Source organism: Desmodus rotundus, chromosome 4, assembly GCF_022682495.2.
Source record: "Desmodus rotundus isolate HL8 chromosome 4, HLdesRot8A.1, whole genome shotgun sequence".
NCBI lineage: Eukaryota > Metazoa > Chordata > Mammalia > Chiroptera > Phyllostomidae > Desmodus > Desmodus rotundus.
Window position 1 is genome coordinate 21,036,444 of NC_071390.1, and position 23,010 is coordinate 21,059,453.

General features: G+C 39.5%; 1 protein-coding gene and 1 pseudogene across 5 annotated transcripts in view; one reads left to right on the forward strand and one right to left on the reverse strand.

Moving 5' to 3' along the window:
- Window positions 1-23,010, forward strand: part of ARMH3 (armadillo like helical domain containing 3) — a 177,232-nt gene that overhangs the window by 82,398 nt on the left and 71,824 nt on the right. For all 4 annotated transcript variants that reach the window (XR_008426770.1, XM_045191405.3, XM_053923505.1 and 1 more), the window contains exons 22-23: window positions 595-721; window positions 10,961-11,036. Coding sequence is in view for 3 of the 4 variants with exons in the window: in XM_045191405.3 (XP_045047340.1) it covers window positions 595-721; window positions 10,961-11,036 (203 nt within the window). In the remaining variant the exon portion in view is untranslated. The remainder of the gene's footprint in view (window positions 1-594; window positions 722-10,960; window positions 11,037-23,010) is intronic.
- On the reverse strand, window positions 16,786-17,380 carry LOC112300369 (large ribosomal subunit protein eL33 pseudogene; annotated as a pseudogene). Its single transcript, XR_011651168.1, has one exon. The product of XR_011651168.1 is annotated as a large ribosomal subunit protein eL33 pseudogene (transcript).

A 23,010-nucleotide genomic window follows, 5' to 3' on the forward strand; every position in this document is an offset into this window, starting at 1 on the left:
GGTGTCCTAGCCAGATCAGTGGTTCCATCATGTCTGCATTTGGTTTCTGAGGGACATTGCAGATGCCTGCTTATCTGACTGGTTATTTGGGGTGGTAGGAGGGCACTGTGCCATTTTATGATCTTCTCAGGTATTCACAAATGTTTAACATTTGGGGGGAAACAGTCCTGATTTATATCTTTTTCTGATTTCCATGGTAAAACTATGCCCACCCTGGCCAGTTGCAAGCTATTAACATGATATCATTGAATGCGGAGTTGGTAAAAGATGAGCAGTAACACGCCATTATATGATATTCCCAACACACCAGATGGAAGAGATATAAATTAATCTTAAGAGCATAGGTAATACTAAAAGATAGAAAGTAATTAGGAAATGACAAGATTTTAGTATTTATTACCTTCATTTTAATATAATTTATTGGATTGTAAGTTTATATAAATTATTTTTTAAGAATGACTTTGTTTACCAACTAGCTCACAAATTCCTGAAAATTTAACAGTCAGCTCTTGCAAGCCAGTAAGAGCTGGCTACAGTATACCTTCTAGTCTTCATAGCATGATGCCTGTGTATGGGCTTTTGCTTCTTTTTTAGATTGTGAACCTATTTAATATGTTTATCACATATGGCGACACATTCCTGCCCACCCCCAGCAGCTATGATGAACTCTACTATGAGATTATCCGCATGCATCAGAGCTTTGACAACCTGTACTCCATGGGTAAGCTGTTTTTTCTTTTTACTCCTCTCCCTATTTTCTTTTTGCTCCTCTTTCCGCATCAGCTGTGCTTTTGGCATGTAAGAAGAAAATACTACAAAAGATTCTGTGGTTGCTTGGTGCCCTTTCTTGGCATAAAAATATTATAGTCTTCTTTGCTCAGGCAACGGGAAGGAATATGTGGAGTTTTTTGCCTTCAGGAACTCAGAATTCGTCTCAGTAGAAAGCTGGTTTGCAGCCCTGTAGCCCTTTCTTAATGTTTGTGAGAGAAGGAGAGAGAGAACAGGGAGGCTTGTGGATTTAGTGAATGCAGTTAGATGGGAGTGAAAGAGTGGGTGGGAACTGACAGCGGCAAATAGAAGAGCTTGGATCCCAAAGGAAGAACATTGTGTGATTTTGAGAAGGTACAGGATTTTAAGGAGTTTTAATGTACCTATGTATTTTTAGCATAACTTACAAGAGGAAGTAGGCATTAAGATAAAAATTTTGCAAACCTTTTGGTGATTCGCTCACTGAAAATTTACTCTTTGGCCATAGTGCGTATAACTACATATTTCTGAAAGAGGTCATGTATCCCTGTGTGAGTAAAGAGTCTAGTCAAACCTTCTGGAGTTTGAAAAGTCAGGAAAGATTTCTGTAGATTGCACAGAAACAGAAATTCCCTTAGTAAAGCTGTCTATTAAAATCCCCAGCTTATTAACTTTATTGAGATATACTTGGTATATAATGAACTGCACTCATTTAAAGTAGTATACAATTTTTGATAAGTTTTGCCATATGAATATGTCTGTGATAGCTTCAGGTTTAGCACCCATTAATAGATGAGTAAAGATGTCTTTCAATGGGAAAAGAGAGTTGGAATGGGGGAGATATTTTATAGAAACTTGTCATACCTGCTTAACTGGGCCCTGTACACAGTTAAATGAGATAAGCCCTTGTAGCTATAGCAACAAGATAAGAGAATATCTGGGAATGTTCAAATATGCCAAGGGAATTAAAGTGTTAACCTGACAAGTAGGAAAGTGAAATTTTAACTAAATGAAGCGAACTATCCCTCATGAATAATTGCAAATGAGGGAAAGAGAAACATCAGTTGGTGACTGAACCCTCAACCTAGGTGTGCCCTGACAGGGAATTGAATCTGCAGCCTTTTGATTTAAGGGACAGGGCTCCAATCAACTGAGACACACTGACCAGGGCTATAATTTTCTTTTCTTATAATGTCATTTTCTTTTCTGGCTTTAGCATTAGATAATCTTACCTTATAAAATAAGTTGAAGAGTGTTCTCTCATCTTCTATTTTCTGGAAGAATTTATTTAAAAGTGATATTATTTCTCCTTTAAATGTTCGGTAGAACTTGTCAGTGAAGTCAGCTGTGCCTGGAATTTACTTTCTTGGATGATTTTTAACTATGAATTCAATTTCTTTAATTGATGTAAGACTATTTAAGTTATCTATTCCTTTGGAGTGACTTGTAGAACTTTTTGTCTTTCAAGGAATTTGTTTTATCTCATTAAGTTGTGGGTGTTATGGGCATATGGTTGTTTGTGATATTCACTTACAATATCTGTACTGATTCCCTTTCTTTCTTCCCTAATGTTGGAAATTTGTATCTTCTCTTTTTCTTGGTCAGTGTGGCTACATGTGTATCAAACTTATTGATATTTTTCAAAGAACCAGCTTTCGGTTTTACTGATTTTCTTTTTCTTCTGTTGTTCTGTTTTCATTTCACTGATTTCTGCTCTTTCTATATTGCTTGCTTCGAGTTTCATTTGTTCTTCTTTTGCTGTTTTCTTAAGATTGAAGTTTTAGTCTAATATAAATATTTAGTGCTATAAATTTACTACTTTAGCTGCATTTCACAAATTTTTATTTGTTATGTTTTGTCATTCAGGTTCAACATATTTTCTTTTTAAATTTTTTATTGTTGTTTAATTACAGTTGTCCCCATTTTTCCCCCATTGCTCTCCACTGACCTGCCCAGCCTCCCTCTCCCACATAAAATCCCACCCCCTGCCACCCGCCCCCCCCCCATTGTCCTTGTCCTTTGGTCACTGTCAGTTTGTTCTTTACTTCCATGTCTCTGGTTCTATTTTGCTCACTTGTTTGTTTTGCTGATTAAGTTCCACTTATAGGTGAGATCACATGGTATTTGTCTTTCACCCCCTGGCTTATTTCACTTAGGATAATATTCAATAGTTCCATCCATGCTGTTGCGAAAGGTAGGAGCTCCTTTCTTTCTGCTGTGTAGTATTCCATTGTGTAAATGCGCCAGTTTTTTGATCCACTCATTTGCTGATGGGCACTTAGGCTGCTTCCAGCACTTGGCTATTGTAAATTGTGCTGCAGTGAATATTGGGGTGCATAGGTTCTTTTGAATTGGCGTTTTAGGATTCTTAGGGTATAATCCCAGCAGTGGAATCGCTGGGTCAAAAGGCAGTTCCATTTTTAGTTTTTTGATGAAGTTCCATACTGTCTTTTTACAGTGGCTGCACCAGTCTGCATTCCCACCAACAGTGCACTAGGATTCCCTTTTTTCCACACCCTTGCCAGCACTTGTAGTTTGTTGATTTGTTTATGATGGCCATTCTGATCAGTGTGAAGTGGTACCTCATTGTGGTTTTAATTTGCATCTCTCTCTGATGGCTGGTGATGCTAAGCATTCTTTCATATGTCTCTGGGTCCTCTGTATGTCCTCCTTGGAGAACTGTCTGTTCAGGTCATTTGTCCATTTTTTTTATAATACATATTTTTAAAGGTTTTATTTATTTATAGAGAGGGGAAAGGAGGGAGAAAGGAAAGGAGAGAAACATCAGTGTCTATTTGCCTCTCAAGCATTCCCCTCTGGGGACCTGGCCCACAACCCAGGCAAGTGCCCTGACTGGGAATTTAACCAGCGACCCCTTGGTTCACAGGCCAGCACTCAATCCACTGAGCAGCACCAGCCAGGACCTTTGCCCATTTTTTTAATTGGATTGTTTGTCTTCCTGGTGTGGAGTCATGTGAGTTCTTTATGTATTTTGGAGATCAAACCCTTGTCTGCAGTGTCATTGGCAAATATATTTTCCCATATGGTTGGTTCCCTTTTCATTTTGTTGATGTTTTCTTTAGCCGCGCAGAAGGTTCAGCATATTTTCTGATTTCTCTTGTGATTTCTTCTGTGATCTTTGGGTTATTTAGAATTATGTTTTTTAATTTCCCAATATTTGGGGATATTTATAGATATCTTTCTGCTAATAATTTCTCATTTAATTCTACTTTGACTCAAGGATATTCTTTGTGTGATTTCTGTTCTTTGAAATTTATTGAACCTTGTTTTATGGGCCAGAATATGGTCCATCCTGAAAAATGTTCCCTGCACACTTGTATTCTGATCTTGGAGTGAAGTGTTCTATAACTTTCAGTCTGGTCAAGTTGTTTGATAATGTTATCTGTTTTTACAGATTTTTCTACTTGTTCTAAAGGGACATAGAGAACTATTGAAACTCTTAATTGTCAGTTTGTCTATTTCTTCTTTTAGTTCTTTCACTTTTTGGTTCATGCCTTTTGTAGCTCTGTTGTTTGGTGAATTAACCTGATTATCACTGTGTGGTGTCCCTCTTTATCCCTAGTAATATTCCTTGTTCTGAAGTCTGTTTTGTCTGATACTAATATAGTCACCATGATTTTCTTTTGATTAGTGTCTGCATGTGTATCTTTTTCTGTCCTTTTACTATTAAATTATTTATATCTTTATATTTAAAGTGGCTATTTTGTACAGAGATTATAGTTGAGTCTTGTTTGCTATACAGTTTGACAATCTCTGTCTCTTATTTGGTGTTTAAACAATATACGTTTGATCTCTGTCTCTTATTTGGTGTTTAAACAATATACGTTTGATGTAATACCTGATATATGTTTTTTCAGTTCTGCCACTTATTTCCTGTTTTCTCCCCTTTTTTTGTTCTTCTGTACCTCCTTTTCTGCTTTTTTTTGGTAATTTGAATATTTTTAATATTCTATTTTAATTTATCAATTGGCTTTCGTTGTATTTCTTCATATATTTTTGGCATTTGCTCTAGGATTACATTTTATATACCTTTCCAAGTCTACTTAGAGATAGTGTTGTGCCACTTAAATAAATATAAACACTTTGCTATTGTATAGATTTATTTAATCACCATGCCCCACCCTTACTTCGATATCATAGTTGTAATACGTATTACATTTACATGAAGTGAAAGCCCCACCAGATAATGCTATAATATGTGCTGTGACAGTCATCCATATTCTAAAGAACTTCAGAGGGATATATGTATTTTTTGTATTTACCTAGATATTTTCCATTGTTGTTGCTTTTTTTATTCCCGAAGAACCAGATTTCTTTCTGGTATCATTTCTCTCAGTCTTAAGAATTTTCTTCAGCATTTCTTTTAAAGGAGGCCTCCTGGTGACAGGTTCTCTTTGTTTTTCTTCATTCCTGAAGGATATTTTTCCTGCATGATTGATTGATTGATTGACAGGATTTCTTCTCGTATGTGCCCCACTGGGGATTGAACATGCAACCTGGGTATGTGTCCTGACTGGTAATCGAACCCTTGATCTTTTGGTCTTTGGAACAATGCTCCAACCAACTGAGCCACACCAGCCAGACAGTTGATAGTTCTTATCTTAAGTACTTTAAAGATGTTACTCCCTTTTTTTCTGACCTCCATGGTTTCTGAAAAATAACTCTGTGGTCACTTAAATCATTGTTCTCTTGTTTATAATATGTTGTTTTTCTTTAGCTTCTTTTCCTTATCTTTGGTTTTCAGCAGTTTGATTTGATATGTCTAGGCATGATTTTTTTCTTTTAGTTTATCCTCCTTGGTGTTTGCTGAGCTTGAATCTCACCAGATTTGGGAGTTTTCAGCCATTCTATTTTGCAGATTTTTTTCTGCCCCAGTGTCTTTCTCCTCTTCTTGGACTAAAGTAACACAAATGTTAGACTTTTTGATATTGTCCCACAGGTCCCTGCTTTTCTTTCCATTTTTTTGTGTTATTCATATTTAATAATTTCTGTTGTTCTGTCGTTAGGTCTCCTGTGTCAATCCATTCTGCTGTTAAGTCCATCTGGTGAATTTTTAATTTTACATAATACATATTTTACATGTAAATGTTTTAATTGGTTCTTCTAGTTTCAGTTTCTCTGCTGAGAAGTTTTATCTTTCTGTTCATTTAAATGTGTTTACCTTTTTTCATGGAGCATAGTCATAATAGCTTCTTTAAAAAGTCTGATAATTTTAACATCTCTGTCATCGCTAGCATCTGTTTATCTGTTCTTGAGAGAATTTGTTGTTTTCTTGTTTTATCGTGTATTCTGGTTCTCTGTACGTCCTGGTTCTTTATAAAGCCTGCATGTATGCATAGTTTTACATCATTGTAATCATGTTATCCTTCTGTTTGTGCTTTTTAAAACTACAAGGTGGGGCATAAGTAGGTTTACAGTTGTTTGTATGGAAAATAATAAAATAATTAATAAAAATAATACAAGAATAAACTCTGTGTTTCATGTACTCACAACTGTAAACCTCTTTTGCCCCACCCTGTATATATCAAAACATTTTTCTATTTTTGGGGTAATTTTTTTGAGTCTTAGTCTCTCTCTCTTTCTGTCGTTATCTTGCTTAGTGTGGGTATAGTTTATTTAACCATTCTTTTCAAGGAAATTATGGTTATTTTCAGTTTTTGCTCTTTTTAATAGCTGCATAGTATGTTATTTTTGTACACCATAATTTGCTACATAAATGATTATATTAGCTTGAGGCTTTTAGGGCATTTTGAAGTAATTTTGTGTTTATAGAAGAAAATGTAAAAGCTAAGGCATTTCCAGAGGAAATGCAGTGATGAAGTCATCTGGGTGCCAGTTAAGTAAGGAGGAGAACTGACAGGATGTTACAGAGAAATAGTGCATGGGCACAGTTAAATACCTCTTTGAGGTAAGTAGTGGAACATTTAGCTCAATTCCATAAATGTTTAGGTTCTCACTCAGCGAACCAGTAGAATCAGAGAACTCACAATTTCGTGGAGGATCTTGTGAAAAACACAACATATCTAAATGGCTTTCACAATTGAGTTGGAAAAGGTATGTCTGACCTGCATTACTTGAATACATTTGCACAACACTGGGTGAACCTGAGTTCAGGCTGTAGTGCTCTAACTTGAAACTACTTGTATACCAAGTTTACCTGCACTAACTCTCATAAATTAGAAAAGCAGCACTCTGATAATATGTTTTATTAAGGCTTCTATCTCCTTTTTTCATAAAATTGCACGAATTTTAAAAAATGAAGTGTTGCGCCCTGGCTGGTGTGGCTTAGTGGATTGAGTGCCGACCTGCAAACCAAAGGGTTGGTAGTTCGATTCCCAGTCAGGGCACATGCCTGGGTTGCAGGCCAGGTCCCCAGAAAGGGGTGCGCAAGAGGCAACCACACGTGGATGTTTCTCTCCCTCTCTTTCTCCCTCCCTTCCCCTTTCTCTAAAAATAAAAATAAAAAAATGAGGTATTGCTAGAACAGATGGAGAGCAACCACATGAGTTTGCTTTCCATATTAAAGCCATAGGCCCTCCTTCTGATACAGCTGCTGCTGCTGCTGCTCTTCTTGCTAGAGGAACAATGGCCAGGAGCAGGTAGCAATGATACTCAGATATAAAGTTCCTGTGTGAGTTGGTTACACACTTTTTGGGGGTGGGCCAGGATTTTATTTTATTTTTAAGTATATTTTATTGATTATGCTATTATAGTTGTCCCAATTGCTTTCTCCCCTTTTATTCCCCCTCTGCCCTGAACTCCTCCACCATCCAGCATTTCCACCCCCCCCCCCTTAGTTCATGTCCATGGGTTCTACATATAAGTTCTTTGGCTTCTCTTTTCATATACTATTCTTAACGTGTCCCCATCTATTTTATGCCTACCATTTATGCTTCTTATTCCCTGTACCTTTCCTCTCCTTCTTCCCCCCTCCTTCCCCACTGGTGACCCTCCATGTGATCTCTATTTCTGTGATTCTGTTCCTCTTCTAGTTGTTTGCTTAGTTTTTGTTGGATTTTTTTTTTAGGTTCAGTTGTGATTGTTATGAGTTTGTTGTCATTTTACTATTCATAGTTTTGATCTTCTTTTTCTTAGATAAGTCCCTTTAATATTTCATATAATAAGGGCTTGGTGATGATGAACTCCTTTAACTTTACCTTGTCTGGGAAGCACTTTATCTGCCCTTCCATTCTAAATCATAGTTTTGCTGGAGAGAGTAATCTTGGATGTAGGTCCTTGCCTTTCATGACTTCAAATACTTCTTTTCAGCCCCTTCTTGCCTGTAAGATTTCTTTTGAGAAATTAGCTGATAGTCTTAGGCGAACTCCTTTACAGGTAACTCTCTCCTTTCCTCTTGTTGCTTTTAAGATTCTCTCTGTCTTTAATCTTGGGTCATTTAATTATGATGTGTCTTGCTGTGTTCCTCTTTGGGTCCAATTTGTTTGGGATTCTCTGGGCTCCCTGGACTTCCTGGAAGTCTGTTTTCTTTGCCAGATTGGGGAAGTTCTCCTTCATTATTTTTTCACATAAGTTTTCAATTTCTTGGTCTTCCTCTTCTCCTTTTGGCACCCCTATGATTCGGATGTTGGAATGTTTAAAGATGTCCTGGAGGTTCCTAAGTCTCTCGTCACTTTTTTGAATTGTCCTTTCTTCATTCTGTTCTGGTTGAATGTTTTCTTCCTTTTGTTCCAAATCGTTGAATTGAGTCCTGGTTTCCTTCCATTCACTGTTGGTTCCCTGTATATTTTGCTTTATTTCATTTTATGTAGCCTTCATTTCTTCCTTCATTTTGTGACCAAGCTCAGTCAATTCTGTGGACATCCTGATTGCCAGTGTTTTATACTCTGCACCAGATAGGTTGTCTGCCTCCTCGTTGCTTAGCTTTTTTCCTGGAGTTTTGAACTGTTCTTTCATTTGGGCCATATTTCTTTGTCTTGGTGCACCTGTTAAGTTGTAAGGTGTCAGAACCTTAGGTATTCTTCAGGCCTGGGCAACCCTCGTTGTTGCTGCGTTGTGGCGCTGCCTGTGGGGGAGGTGACAGAGAGGGACCAATGCCACTCACTTGCTCTGCTCTAGCCCCACTTTCCGACAAACTCTCCTGTGAGACTGGGAGTTTCTTCCAACGTCGCAATCCCCACAATATTTTGCAGCTAGAGGTTTTAAGACTTTAGTTTCCCATTCGGCCATCCCCACCTGGTCTGTGTGGTCTGCCGCCTTGTCACTGGTCCTCTCCGCCCGGCCGCCCATCTCTGCCCCCTCCTACTGGTCTGTTTGAATGTTTCTTTAACTTCTTGGTTGTTGGATTTCTATGCAGTTTGATTTTCTGGCATTTCTGGTTGTTTATTGTTTTTAAATTGGTTGTTATCCTTGTTTTTGTTGTGCAAGGAAGTGAAGCGTTTCTACCTACGCCTCCATCTTGGCAGGAACCCTCTGGTTACACATTTCTTAATGTTAATTAGGCTCCATTTTCCTTCCTTAGGGAAAGTCTTATGTACCTTCATTCATTTGTTTGGGAGGCAGTCTGTTTAAATTAATAGTAGTAATATGTATGTAGCATTTACTATGTGCCAGGTACTGATCTAAGTCTTCATATACATTAACTTATTTAATTTTCACAGTAGTCCTTTCATGTAAGTATTGCTGTTATTCTCTATTAAGTGGCAGGGGCTGGACTTGGACCCTGACCGTTGGCTTCAGAGTTCATACACTTAACTGCTCACTCTTTAAATACAGGCTCTGGAGTCGTTCTCTCCAGGTTCAAATTCCAGCTCCATTACAAATAACTGTGTGAATGACCTCGATCAGTTACTTGTCTCCTAAGTGTCAGTTTTCTGATCCACATGCTATATTGCGTATAACACGACTTTGTCCAGTTCTTGGCGCATAGTAAACTCACTGTGTATTTAGCTCTTATTAGCTGTTTGTTTGTTAAAAATATAGACTTAGCATGCCTACTGTGTGCTTTCAAAGAGAACTGCTGGTTTGTCTCTTTTCTAAAATGGTATAGGCACTATGCCCTGACAGGTATGGCTCATTTGGTTGGGTATCATCCTGCAAAGTGAAAGGTCACCGGTTCGATTCCCAGTCAGGGCACATGCCTGGGTTGCAGGCCAGTTGGGGCATGTATGAGAGACAAATGATCGATATTTCTCTTGTACATTGGTGCTTTTCTCCCTCTCTTTCTTCCTCCCTTTCCCTCTCTCTAAAAAAAAATAAATAAAATCTTAAAATGGTATAGGTACTATAATGTACCTATGTCCTAAAGCTCATAGCTGAAAGAGAATGTTGTACATTTCTATCATCTCTCTCCCTGTGGGTAAGTGTGGAAAAGAGAATTTTGTCAGAGAAGGGAAGAATATTTCTGTTGATTCATGTTGCAGGTCACACAGGTAAGTCAGGGGAGCTAAAACAGGTTACACCTTGATTAAAACCTAACCATCCTCTATCTGGCAAGCTGATTTGTCCTGTGTGGCCTTTAGGAGAGAGATATATATACGGAGCAGGAGGGGACAGTTAGCTTATCCGTGCAGTTCCACTACATCAGCCCTGGCCTTTAGGGAAATGATAAATGTGGAAGCCAGGTCACCTGCATATCACCGCCCCAGTATAGATTGTAAACGGTTGAAAAACTGAGTACGGAGACCTTTTAGTGGGGAGTGGAAGGAGGGGAACCCAAGGCAGAGGAGGAGGAGGTGTTTGATAGAAAGTGAAAAAAATTCCCGGTGAAAATAGTTGAAAATAAATCCTTGTATTTTCCTCCAGGGCAGCGATTTTCAACCTTTTTCATCTCACAGCACTCATAAACTAACTACTCAAATTGTGTGGCACACCAAAAAAATATTTTTTGCCGATCTGACAAAAATATATAGGTATAAGTTTGATTCATTCATACCGGATGGCTATTATTGTGTTGGCTGTTGTCATTCTTTAATTTGACAGTCTAAGAGAAAAGAGGTCAGTGCCCCAGACTCAACAGTCAGGGAGTGCATGTTTTAAAAATTCTTGCAGCACATGGGTTGAAAATCGCTGCTGTAGGATGAAGACATTTTAAACAAAAGATTGGCTTCTATTTAAAAGAAGATTGGGTCTGTTCGGTTATTCTAATGGTGCTATTCTGAGATGTGTCTTTATTCTTCTTACTTGTGGCTTATACCAGGGGTCTAACAGATCTTTGTTCTTCCCTTCTGTACAGTCCTGAGGCTTTCCACCAATGCAGGCCAGTGGAAGGAAGCTGCTAGCAAGGTGACCCACGCATTGGTCAATATCAGGTACGGAATGAGATTTTCTCTCTGTCAGAGTTCATTGGCTCATCCCGAGGTTTATTGTACTTTTCTAAGTGGAGTGTGTTGAATCCCACTACTATTTTAAGCCCTGATGTCTATAGGAGTGAAAGAAATTGTCGTACTTGATCAGGAGGAACGGGAGTGCATGAGGCTTTCGTCTTGTCATGTAGAAATAGCTCACAGTGCTGCTCTGTGAGTTTCCTTTACTCAGAGAGGGTTGCGAGGCCTTTTCATGCATCTTTACTGCCAAAGCATTTTCTGTGTAGAGGCCATCTGAAAACTTTTCTCTGAAATTTTTTTCTGCCGTTCTCAGTTCAAAGAATGATTCATGGGAATCTGGGACTTTGACGTTTTGCTTCACATGGCTATTTCTATTTGTGGTAAACAGAGGCAAATGGAACTCGTGGGGCTGTCATTTTAGGTTCCTTATGAAACAGCAAGGCAATTACAGAGTGCTGTAGGTACTGGATAAAACTGAGTCATGCATGGAGTTGCTTTAGGGTCTTAAGGAAATGCCACACATTCACAAGAGTGAGCTGTTTGTAAATGGGGAGAATGTGCTTTCAGTATTAGGAAACCTAAAGCTGACTTCTCTTATACTCCTTGCTCCCTTTGTGCCTGTCATTTTCCATTTTCTCAACGGTTATTAAATTGTTCTTGCAAACAATTGAAAAATTAACCTTGAGTGGATGAGGCAAACCCAACAGATGGAGAAACTTGATTTAGCTCCAGATGTAAGCCTTGCCAAGCATTCCCAGTAATAGTAAACGTACATTTACAACTTGGTATAGATTCTGATATGTGACAGAGCTGGGAGTCAGTGCGTTTCCATATCTTCCTTCTTTTAAAAAAAATATATCCTGTCCCTGTAGTGATTTACTGTTGTGTTTGGCACATCTGGGAGTGAAAGGAAAAATGTGAACTGTGCGTTGGGAGGGCTAGGGTGAGGGAGCACGGTGGTGAGATGTGCTAACGAGATTGCACTGAAGGTCCATCTGCCTTACCTGGCCCCAGAGACATGTTATAGCAACGACAGTTTTATAAATCTCACAAATAAATGCATATCTGCACCTAGCAAATAAATCAGATATTGTAGTGAGGCCTTAAGATAAATGTGATTTTCTGTAAGAATTGGAAATTACAAACTGCCTTATTCCAAATATCCCTTTGTGACCCAAGGGCAGTATGACAAATGTGGGTATCGGAAGAAGCACCAGATTCCGGTTCGAGTATGAGGAGCATATGGGTATAATTTATGTTACGTTTATTTATTCATGTGTTTACTTGGGCTTTCCAGGCAGCTCCTTCTCATCTGGGGCCTGTTTCTGTGATCACATTCCTTTATGCTTGCTTTGTCTCCTACTTTGTTGCTTTTCCTTTCAGTGGCTTCTGGCGTGGCAGCTGTTCTTATTCTTTTCAAGGGCCATCAAACAGCTGATTTAAGATCTTGGCCTGTCCTTTTTCTGAATAGACCAGAAAGGACTGAGCTGAGTTCAGATGCCCATAACCATGACCTCTTCCTTCTCTTTGTTAGTCACTGTTAGGCATGTACCCCATTTTTGTTCCTCAGACTTTTTTTGTGAATTTGCTGCAGAGTTATTACATCATCTTCACTGTTGCTAATGAATTAGATTCAGAGTATGTGTCAGACGTGTGAAAGATGCAGTCATTTTTCTTAAGAGGTTCCTGGAAAGATGTATTTGAATGTCACTTATCACACTAAGGCCAGATCAGGGGAAAATATGGGTGATGCTAAGACTGTAAAAGTTAACTTCTTTTCTTTCTGACATTTATTTTCACTTAAGTTCTAAACCTTGTGCTACTCTTTTACATACTGTCTTCTTCAATCCTCAAACCCTACAAACTATATTATAAATTTTAAAAAATATACTTTTTACCAGTGAGGAAACTGAGTCCCACAATTGTCATGTGGCAAAGCTGAGAATTAAGCATAGGTCTCTAACTCCCAAGTCCAGGGCTCTTTCTTCTGTACGGTAATGCCTCCTTCTGTAGAGTTGCATCAGAGGGTTCCATGGAGGTGAACAGAAAACGCAGCATGATATATTGAAAGGAATATAGAAATTTGAGTTACAGGAACTGGATTTTTTGTTTTTGTCTCTTAATATGTGACCTTGAAGTTATTTAGCCTCTCTGGACCTCTTTCCACTACCTACAAAATGGAGGTCATGATGATACCAGCTGTTTTGTAGGAAAGTGCTTGTGGAAATTATAGGATGTAATGTATGTGAGAGCACTTAGTAAACTATAAAATACTGGTCATTTCACTTAGCCTGATGTCTTTCAGGTTCATTCCTATTGTAGCATGTGTCAGAATTTCCTTCCTTTTTAGGCTGAATAATATTCCATTGCATGTATAAGCCACATTTTATTTGTTCATTCATCCATTGATGTACCCCAAGTGAGTTGCTTCCACAGTTTGATTATTGTGGTTTGGTTGTTTGTGCATGGGTATGCAGACATCTGTTCAGTCCCTGCTTTACTTCTTTTGGACATATACCCAGAAGTAGAATCGGTGGGATCACATGGTAATTCTGTGTTTAATTTTTTTTGAGGATTGCCATACCTTTTTTCAGGTATAGCATTTTGAGCCTTCCTTAGAATGTTTCCTAAGTATGTCTTCATTTGTCCCTTCTATAAAAGTTAAGATGGTACCCTTAGCCTCAAAAGATGTTTTGCTTTTCTTTGCTTGACTTTGATGCTGGTGGTCTAGGGAGTTTATAATGGTGGTAGGGAGTTTTCTTTTCTCAGCGTTAGTATTTTTCTCAGTTGAGGGCAAAAAAAAGTGGCATACTTGCAAAGTCCGTGTGCCACTGAGCCAACGGGAATGAGCGCTGCCTTTTTATGCTCCTTTGCTTTCTTCTAAGAGCTCATGTTGTATATCCATGGCACTAGTAAATTCGGATGACTTAGAAAACAGGAGACTGTGTCAGAAAATGGGGCCTGTGGGTCTCCCAGGGATACTGTGAGATATTTAAATAGTAGCCACCAACTTGATCATCAAGGATAGAGAGTCTAAAGGCTTAGCAGTAAAATTGTGATGGTGTGTGACATGTACTTCTGTTCTTTATAAAGGTGTTTGGGCTGATCCCACACCTGGAAAGAACTTCTAAGGCAGAGCAAATGAACCCTTAGCTGCCTCTCCTGTGGTAGTTCTTTGATAGCCATGGGAAGGGATTGGGTTGCATGTGAAACTTTCAGACACCTAACGGCTGGGGGGGCCTGTGAGACTGATTTGCCAGTTGATGATGGCTGCAAGTTTTGCCTTCGGGGTCTGGAATGCAGTACATCTAATGGCAAGCCTGACATAGTATATCACCAGCAGGTGAAAGGCAGAGGAGAAGCTGCCGACCTTTGTGTTCTTTGGGGTTTAGACTGTGATAGTGAATATTAAAAATATACTTTCACATGTTTGGAGTCTTCAATTTGCTCGTGTCAGACTGTTTGCTTTTCACTTGTCTTTCCTGGCTTAGTCATGCTAGTTCTTTAATTGTCAAAGTTATTTGTATTTAAACAATTTGTCTTTCTCTTCCTGTTTGATCCTTCAGAGATATTCTTGAAATGCATCTGTTTAGAAACTGCTATTTTTGTTGGGACACCTGATGTCATTACCATACAGGGCCCTATGTTTGTTCCCTCCCATAGGAGGCCTGTTCTATTGCTTTGCCACAAGAAAAATAAAATATTATAGCTCCATCTTTGAAATTCCACTTGGTATAATTGTTACTGCAGCTGCCTTCACAGGTCTACTGGTCCACAAAAGAAGGGTACTGTGAGGGGCCAGGTGCAAGGATGCAAGGAGAAAATATTTGGGAAGTTTTGCTTGGAGACTTCCTTACTAAGTATTTCCTGCCACCGCTTAGCAGATTCCTCCAGCGGGGTCCTGTAGATGTCTGCTGACTGTTAACCTAATTAGTCAGAGAAAAAGAAAAATGTTAGACTAAATTTTGACTTTCATCTAACCAGACAACTTAGATGGTAAGTAATTTGAAGCCCTTAATGAATCTCTTCACGTTAACACCTTAATGCTTTTCACTTGACGAGCATTTTATCAGCGCCAAGTTCACAGTCCTGTTCTCCAGGTGCTCACGGAAGTAGTGCCTGAATCACCGCAAGAGCAGGGTTTTGTCCTGATCGGTAACCTCCTTAAGTTGGGTAAAATTTGAACTCTATGATTTATGTATTAATTTTCCCCTTGATTTGGAATGTATTAGGCTAAAGTTTAGTTTTTCTTCAAGAAAGACTTTTTTAGACATTTCTATGGTTAATGACAAGCGTGGGGTTTAGAATGAGACTTTAGTTCATTTCTTTGTCAGTCTCTTAATTGTTCACCTTATGTGTTTGCCTCTTGTCCCCCTGCTTGCTCCATGGTCTTTTTGTTCCATTGCTAAGGCGGTCCACCCTCCTCTCACCCCCCTCGGTTCCTGCTTGTGTGCTTATGTAGCTGGTTTTCTTTACCCTGGGAAAAAAAATACTCCCTCCAAAAAAAGGAGGAGGAGGAGGAGGAGGAAGAAAGCCTTAAACGTGCACTTTGCTGGGTAGGCGAAGGAACAAGAATAGCTCTCAGCAGCCTCTAGATAAGGGAGTTCATGGAGCTTCACACCCTTTTGCAGCAGGTTGGGCATAGAGTTGAGTGTCGCGGAATAAAAGTCTTCAGGCAGTAATCAAAGAGAGTACACTCACTGTTGATGGCCACAGAGTTAGGGTTGGGAAGGGAATGTGAGCTCTCTGTTACATAAAATTCCCCCAAATCCCCTTGCCCCAGTACCCGTTCCAGCTACAAATTTAGTCACAGTTTTCTTGTCAGAATAGATACTGATGAGTTGAGAGGAGGAGCAGTTTGATTCCAGGCACTTCAGCTGAAGGATGCAGCTTAGTCTAGTGAAAAGTAAATATGGACTAAAGTGATTCATGATAGGAGCAGAGGCATTTGGGCTCATGACTCTTGAGTAGCAAGAAGTACCTAGGTCAGGATTTGTCAGTAATGACCTTTCTTCTGTTAATCAGATCCACTGATCTCTGGTTACAGAGAATGAAAAGCATTATATAGATTAAAACAAAGCACTGAAATGAGGCTGCTATAATACCGTGTCCCCGGTGACTAGGAGCATTACAGATTATTCTAATAATTGCTGTTCCCCCATCTCTTCAGACTACAGCTAGAAATGAAAAACAAAACACTGAATCTCATGTGGCTAATTTTCTGTTTTGCCTTAACTTGGTTTATACTACAAAGTGAGGTTTTGCATTAGGTCATAGCTGGGCTTGCTGAACTGTGGTACAGTTAAGAAGTCTTAGTTTAGGAGATTCAGATATTTGTAGTAAAATATCTCTATTTGTAGTCGGGTCTACTGTGATTTTAGGTGAGTGTAACTTTAGCATATGAAACCTACTTACCTCAACCTGAAATTCCATTGGGGTCTTTTTCCACTTTGATTTTTCTAAAAGAATTGTGGGAAAATGTACATAACAAAATTTACTATTTTAACCATCTTTAATTCTTTTTTTTAATTTATTCTTTAAAATAGATTTTATTTACTTATTTGAGAGGGGAGGGAGAAAAAGAAGATGAAAACCATAGACATGTGAGAGAAACATTCATTAGTTGGCTCCCCTTTGCATCTTGACCAGGGACTGAACCTGCAACCCATGTCCCCCAACCCGGAATCCTTTGCTTTGCCAGAGGGCCCCCAACCAAGCCACACAGTCAGGGTTGTTATTTATTTATCAGTAAGTTTAAATCCTGGAGGGATATAGCATTACACGGATTCTGTGTCCAATGGCCTTAGCAGGAAGATTGCTTTGGAATTTAGCACGAACCATGCCACTGTTTCCATGAGCACAAGTTACCTTTCCCCAGATTACTCTGGTTTTGTTTGGTTTACCACCAGGAGTCACTGTGTTGTTTTTTGCTTTGTGCACATAAGCACATCTCTTTCCTAGATAGAATTCAGTTTCATCTCGAGCATAAACACCTTCAATTTTAAGAAGAGCTGTGTGCTCCCTCTGCTTCCGGAGACCCCGTTTATAGCCAGCAAAAATGGCCTTGGACCACAGCCTTCCAGACATATTTGTTGTTGTAGAAGTCCTGTTCCTGGCAGGCTCCACAGGCTTCAAGATGGCGAAAAAGAAAAGTCCCATCTTTAATTCTACAGTTCTGTTTCATTGAGTACATTCACATAGTTGCGCACCCATCACCACCAGCTGTCTCCAGAACTTTTTTTTCTTCCTCAGCTGAAACTCTATACTGCACTCATGAAACAGTAACTCCTTATTCCCTCCTTCCCCCAGCCCCGGGCAGCCGCCCTTCTGCTTTCTGTGTCTATGAATTGGACTTCTCTGGGAGCTTCACGTGAGGGAAATTATGCAGTGTTTGTCCTTTCGAGACGGACTTGTTTTACTTAGCACAATATCCTCACGGTTCTTCCGTGTTTTAGCATGTGTCAGGATTTCATTCCTTTTTAAGACTGATACTTCATCGTATGGGCAGACCACATTTTGTTTATCCATTTATCCATTGATGGACACTTGCACTGCTTCCATCTTTTGGCCGTTGTGAATAATGCTGCTATGAACACGGGCGCACAAGTATTTGAGAACCTGCTCCCACTTTTTTTGGATATGTGCCCAAAAGTGGAATTGCTGGATCATATGGTAATTCTATGTTTAAATTTTTGAGGAATCACCATACCTTTTCCACAGCAGCGGTACTGTTTTACATTCCCACCGATGATGCACAAGGCTTCCAATTTCTCCATATCGTTGCCAACACTCTTTATTTCTGTTGTTTTGATAATAGCCATCCTAATAAAGGGGTGTGAAATGATATCTTACTGTGATTTTGATTTGCATTTCCACAGTGACTAGTGGTGTTATCTTTTCTTGTGCTCATTGGCCACTTGTCTGTCATCTTTGGAGAAATGTCTACTCAAGTCTTTTGCTGATTTTTAAATTGGGATGTTTGGGGTTTTGTTGTTGTATGTTAGGAATTCTTTAAATATTCTGGATCAGTCTCCTGTCAGGTATATGGTTTGCAAAGAGCTTCTCCCTTTCCATGGGTTGCCTTTTCATTCTGTTGATAGTGTCCTTTCATGCACAAAAGTTTTAAACTTTGCTGAAGTCCAACTGATCTATTTTTTTCTTTTATTGCCTGTGCTTTTGGTGTCAGATGCAAGAAATCATTGCCAAGCCACATCATAAAGCTTTCCTTCTGTTTCTTTCAAAGAGTTTTATAGTTTTAGTTCTTACATTTAGGTCTTTGATCCATTTTGAGTGAAGTTTTGTATATGGTGTAAGGTAAGGGTTCAATTTCATTTTTTTTTTTTTTACATGTGGATCTCCAGTTTTCTCAGCAGCCACTTTGCTTTTCTGAGATAATCACACCTCCAATTACTTAATCTGAATCAGACTGAATTTGGAACTTAACCGATAAGGTCTAGAAATGGGGACTTCACACTTTTTCTGCATACCCCCATTTCTCGTTGTATTTTTGGTTTCATCATTCCCCTTCTAGTTTAAGAGACAGCATAATATTGTGCTTCAGACTGGGGACTTTAGAGGTAGGTTGTCTGAGTTTGAGTCTAAGCTCTACTACTTAATTTGGACAAGTTACTTCCTGTTCTTTGCTGGAGTTTCCACATCTATAAAGTGAGGAAAATAATGGAATATATGTCATTGTTGAGACGATTAAATGACAACATGTGTGAAAAACAGCACAGTGCCTGGCACACAGTGCTATATAAATGTTCGCTATTATTATCTTTTTAAAAAATTGTCCTGAATGTGCAAGTCTGGGGGGTTTACCAGACTCAGTTCTGGTGATGTGCAGGGGACTTCATTCTAGATCAGCAAGTCCTTTCATACCCAACTTTCTTCGTTTCCCTTGGCCCCACTCGTGGACTTAGAAGGGAAAGGGAGAGGGGTGGGAAGGAGAGAGGGAGAAACATCAGTGTGAGAAACATTAAATGGTTGCCTCCCATATGTGCCCTGACCTGTGATTGAACCTGAAACCCAGGTATGCGCCCTGACTGGGGATCACACCCACAGCCTTTGGTGCCTACTCACTGACTAGCATCAGAGACTGCAGAGAGACTGGGGCAGCTACACCACCCCCTGCCCCCAGGTGCAGCTGCCAGGGCAGGCCCAGTAGAGGAGCCCGGGAGGCAGCACATGCCCCGACCAGGAATTGAACCTGTGACATTTTGGTTCTCAGGCCAACATTCAATCCCCTGAGCCACACCAGCCAGGGTTTATTTCTAATTTCTTTAAGGTGAGCATCAAAAACCAAGAAAGAGAGAGAAAGAGAGTGAATGAGGAAGTATTGTGTGTTTGTGTGAGACAGATTTGGGATTCTTTCTTTAGAAGCCTGTGGTTTTAGGAGCATTTCTTTATTATTCCTCTCACTGCGTCCTTATCTTTACATCTATTTCTGAATGCTAGGAGTCGAGAACCAGGGGGCAGTCAAGGTAACCTAGAATTGCTGCTCTGTTGTAGGAGGTCAGGAAGGAAGGTACTTCCAGTTGGCTCATTATATAATAGGGCTATAGTGTTGGGAAGGGGCCAGAGTCTACAGCAGTCCAGAGCCTGTCGTTCCTGGGTCTTTGCTCTTTCCCAGCCAGCTGTCATTTTTTTCTGTCCTTTGACCACTCTGTGGAGACGGCCTGCTTTTGCTGGTACAACTATCCCTATCCTGTAAGCATTGTGCTGCTCTCTAATTATTGATCCCAAGGTAAGAAAAAAAGTTTTGCTTTCGGCTGAGAAAACATTGATTTTTTTTTTTTAAAGGAACTCTTGCTAGGAAATGTAGACATTTAATCCTGGCTTAGCTGACAAACTGATGGTTTCTAGTTAAAACTTACAGAAAGCCTACCTACAAATGGGGTGAACAGGCATAGTTAAGGTCCTTAATTCCTTTCCATTTTGCATCTTATATACAGAGCACTTTATAAAGTAGTCTTTTTAAACTGTAGGCAGTTCTTCATCTTATGCCTTATTTTCCCTCTCCATCTTTCCCAAAAGTCGGGCCAGAACGCTGGTCACATGATTCAGGTATTCTAACCACGTTGAGCAGTAGACTGTTTACCTGCTAATGGGATGCATCAGCAGATAAGGCGATTGCCCTCGGATAGAACATCCTTTTTCCCTCAGTTGTTCTTCATAGGCATAGGTTCAGAATCTCTGGCTATTGTGATTGTATTGACAAATTTTAACTTCTCAATTTCACTCCTTAAGTATGGTGTTAGGTTATGCCTTGTACCAAATGAGCATTCAGTAAATGTTTACTGGATATAGTAACACCTAGAACTGGATCAAAATATAGTCTGAGTAGCTTAAATTATAGGGAGACTATTAACACCCAGGATAGGGACATATTTTATTTGCAGCCTGAGTTTTTTTTTTAATTGAATTTATTGGGGTGACACTGGTTAACAAAATTATACAGGTTTCAGGTGCACAATTCCACAACACATCATCTGTACACTGTATTGTGTGTTCACCATCCCAAGTCAAGTCTCCTTCCATCACCATTTATCCCCCCATACCCTTTTCCACCTCCCTCTGCTTCCCCTTATCCCCCTCCCCCTGGCAATCACCACACTATTGTTTGTGTCCATGAGTTTTTCTTTTTATCTTCTGCTCAATCCCTCCACCCCCCTAACCAAGCCACCTCCCCCCACCCCCAGCTGCCTGCTCTCTATCTATGAGTCTGTCTCTGTTTTGCTGGTTAATTCATTTTGTTCATTAGATTCCACAGACTAGTAGTAATTAGTAGAAATCATATGGTAGTTGTCTTTCTCTGACTGGCCTATCACTTAGCATAATTCTATCTGGGTCCAGCCATGGTGTCACAAAGGGTAAAATTTCCTTCATTTTATGACTGAGTAGTGTCTCATTGTATAAATGTCCCATAGTTGTTTTATCCACTATCTATTGATGGACACTTGGGCACTCTGCTTCCAGAACTGGGCTTTGTAAATAACACTGCAATGAACATAGGGGTGCATGTATTCTTTTGAATTAGTGTTCTGGGTTTCCTCAGATAAATTCCAGAAGTGGGATCACTGGGTCATAGGGCAGTTCCATTTTTAATTTTTTGAGGTAACTCCCTACTGTTTTCCACAGTGGCTGCACCAGTCTGCATTCCCGCTGCCAGTGCACAAGGGTTCCCTTTCTCCACATCCTCGCCAGCACTCATCGTTCATTGATTTATTGGTGATAGCCATTCTCATAGGTGTGAGGCGATATCTCACTGTGGTTTTAATTTGCATCTCTCTTATGATTAGTGACATGGAGCATTTTTTCATACGTCTGTTGGCCACCTCTACGTCCCCTTTGGAGAAGTGACTAATTCAGGTCCTTTGCCCATTTTTTAATTGGACTGTTGTTCTATTGGTATTGGGTTTTGTAAGTTCCTTATAAATTTTGGATATTAACCCCTAGTCAGATGTATCAGCAAGTATGTTCTCCAGTTCAGTGGGTTGTCTTTTCATTTTGTTAGTGGTTTCCTTTGCTGCACAAAGACTTTTCGGTCTGAGGTAGTCTCGCTTGTTTATTTTTTCTTTTGTTTCCCTTACCCAATCAGAAAAAATATTGCTATGAGAAATGTCTGAGATTTTACTGCCTGTGTTTTCTTCTAGGATTTTTGAGGTTTTGAGTCTAACATTTGTCTTTTTAATTTTTTTTTAATAAAATAAAAAGATTTTATTTATTTACTTTTAGAGAGGGGAAGGGAGGAAGACAGAGGGAGAAAAACATTACTGTGTGAGAGATACATCGATTGGTTGCCTTTCACATGGCCCCAACTGGGGACTGGGCCCACAACCCAGGCCTGTGCCCTGACTGGGAATCGAACTGGAGACCTTTTGGTTTGTAGGCTGGTGCTCAATCCACTGAGCCACACAAGCTGGGGCTAACATTTAAGTCTTTAATCCATTTCAAGTTTATTCTTGTGTACGGCGTTAGAAGGTGGTCTAGTTTCCTTTTTTTTGCATGTATCCAATATTCCCAACACCATTTATTGAGTAAACTATCTTTACCTTATTGTATGTTTTTGCTTCCTTTTTTAAATATTAATTAACTATAAAAGCGTGGGTTTATTTCTGAGCTCTCTATTCTGTTCCATTGATCTAAATGTCTGTTTTTATGCCAGTACCACACCGTTTTTAAGTGCTTTTATAAAAATCCTCACCCGAGGACATGTTTTTATTGAGTTTTAGAGAGAGAGGAAAGGAGAGAGAGAAACATCAATGTGAGAGAGATACATCAGTTTGTTGCCTGCCGCATGTGGCCTGACCAGGGATAGAACCCACAACCTTTGAGTGGATGGGACAACACTCCAACCAAGAGAGCCAACCTGCCAGAGCCCAGTGCCATGCTGTTTTGATTACTATGGCCATGTATTATAGTTTGATATCAGGTAGCATGATTCTTCCCACTTTGTTCTTTCTCAATATTGCTGTGGCTATTCCAGGTCTTTTTTGGTTCCATATAAATTTTTGGAATATTTTTTTCTAGTTCTGTGAAATATGCCATTGGTATCTTGATAGGAATTGCATTGAATCTATAGATAGCTTTGGATAGTATGGACATTTTAATGATGTTAATTCTTCCTATCCATCAACATGGTATATGCTTCCATTTATTTCTGTATTCCTCGGTTTTTTTCTTCCGTGTCTTATAATTTTCTCAGCACATGTCTTTTACATCCTTGGTGAAATTTATCCTTAGGTATTTTCTTCTTTTTGAAGCAATTATGAAGGGGATTATATTCTTGGTTTCCCTTTCTGATAGTTCATTATTGATTTATAAAAATGCAATTTGCCCTGGCTGGTGTGGCTCAGTGAACTGAGCGCCAGCCTGCGAACCAAAGGGTCACTGGTTCAATTCCCAGTCAGGACACATGCCTGGGTTGCGAGCCAGATCCCCAGTTAGGGATGTGTGA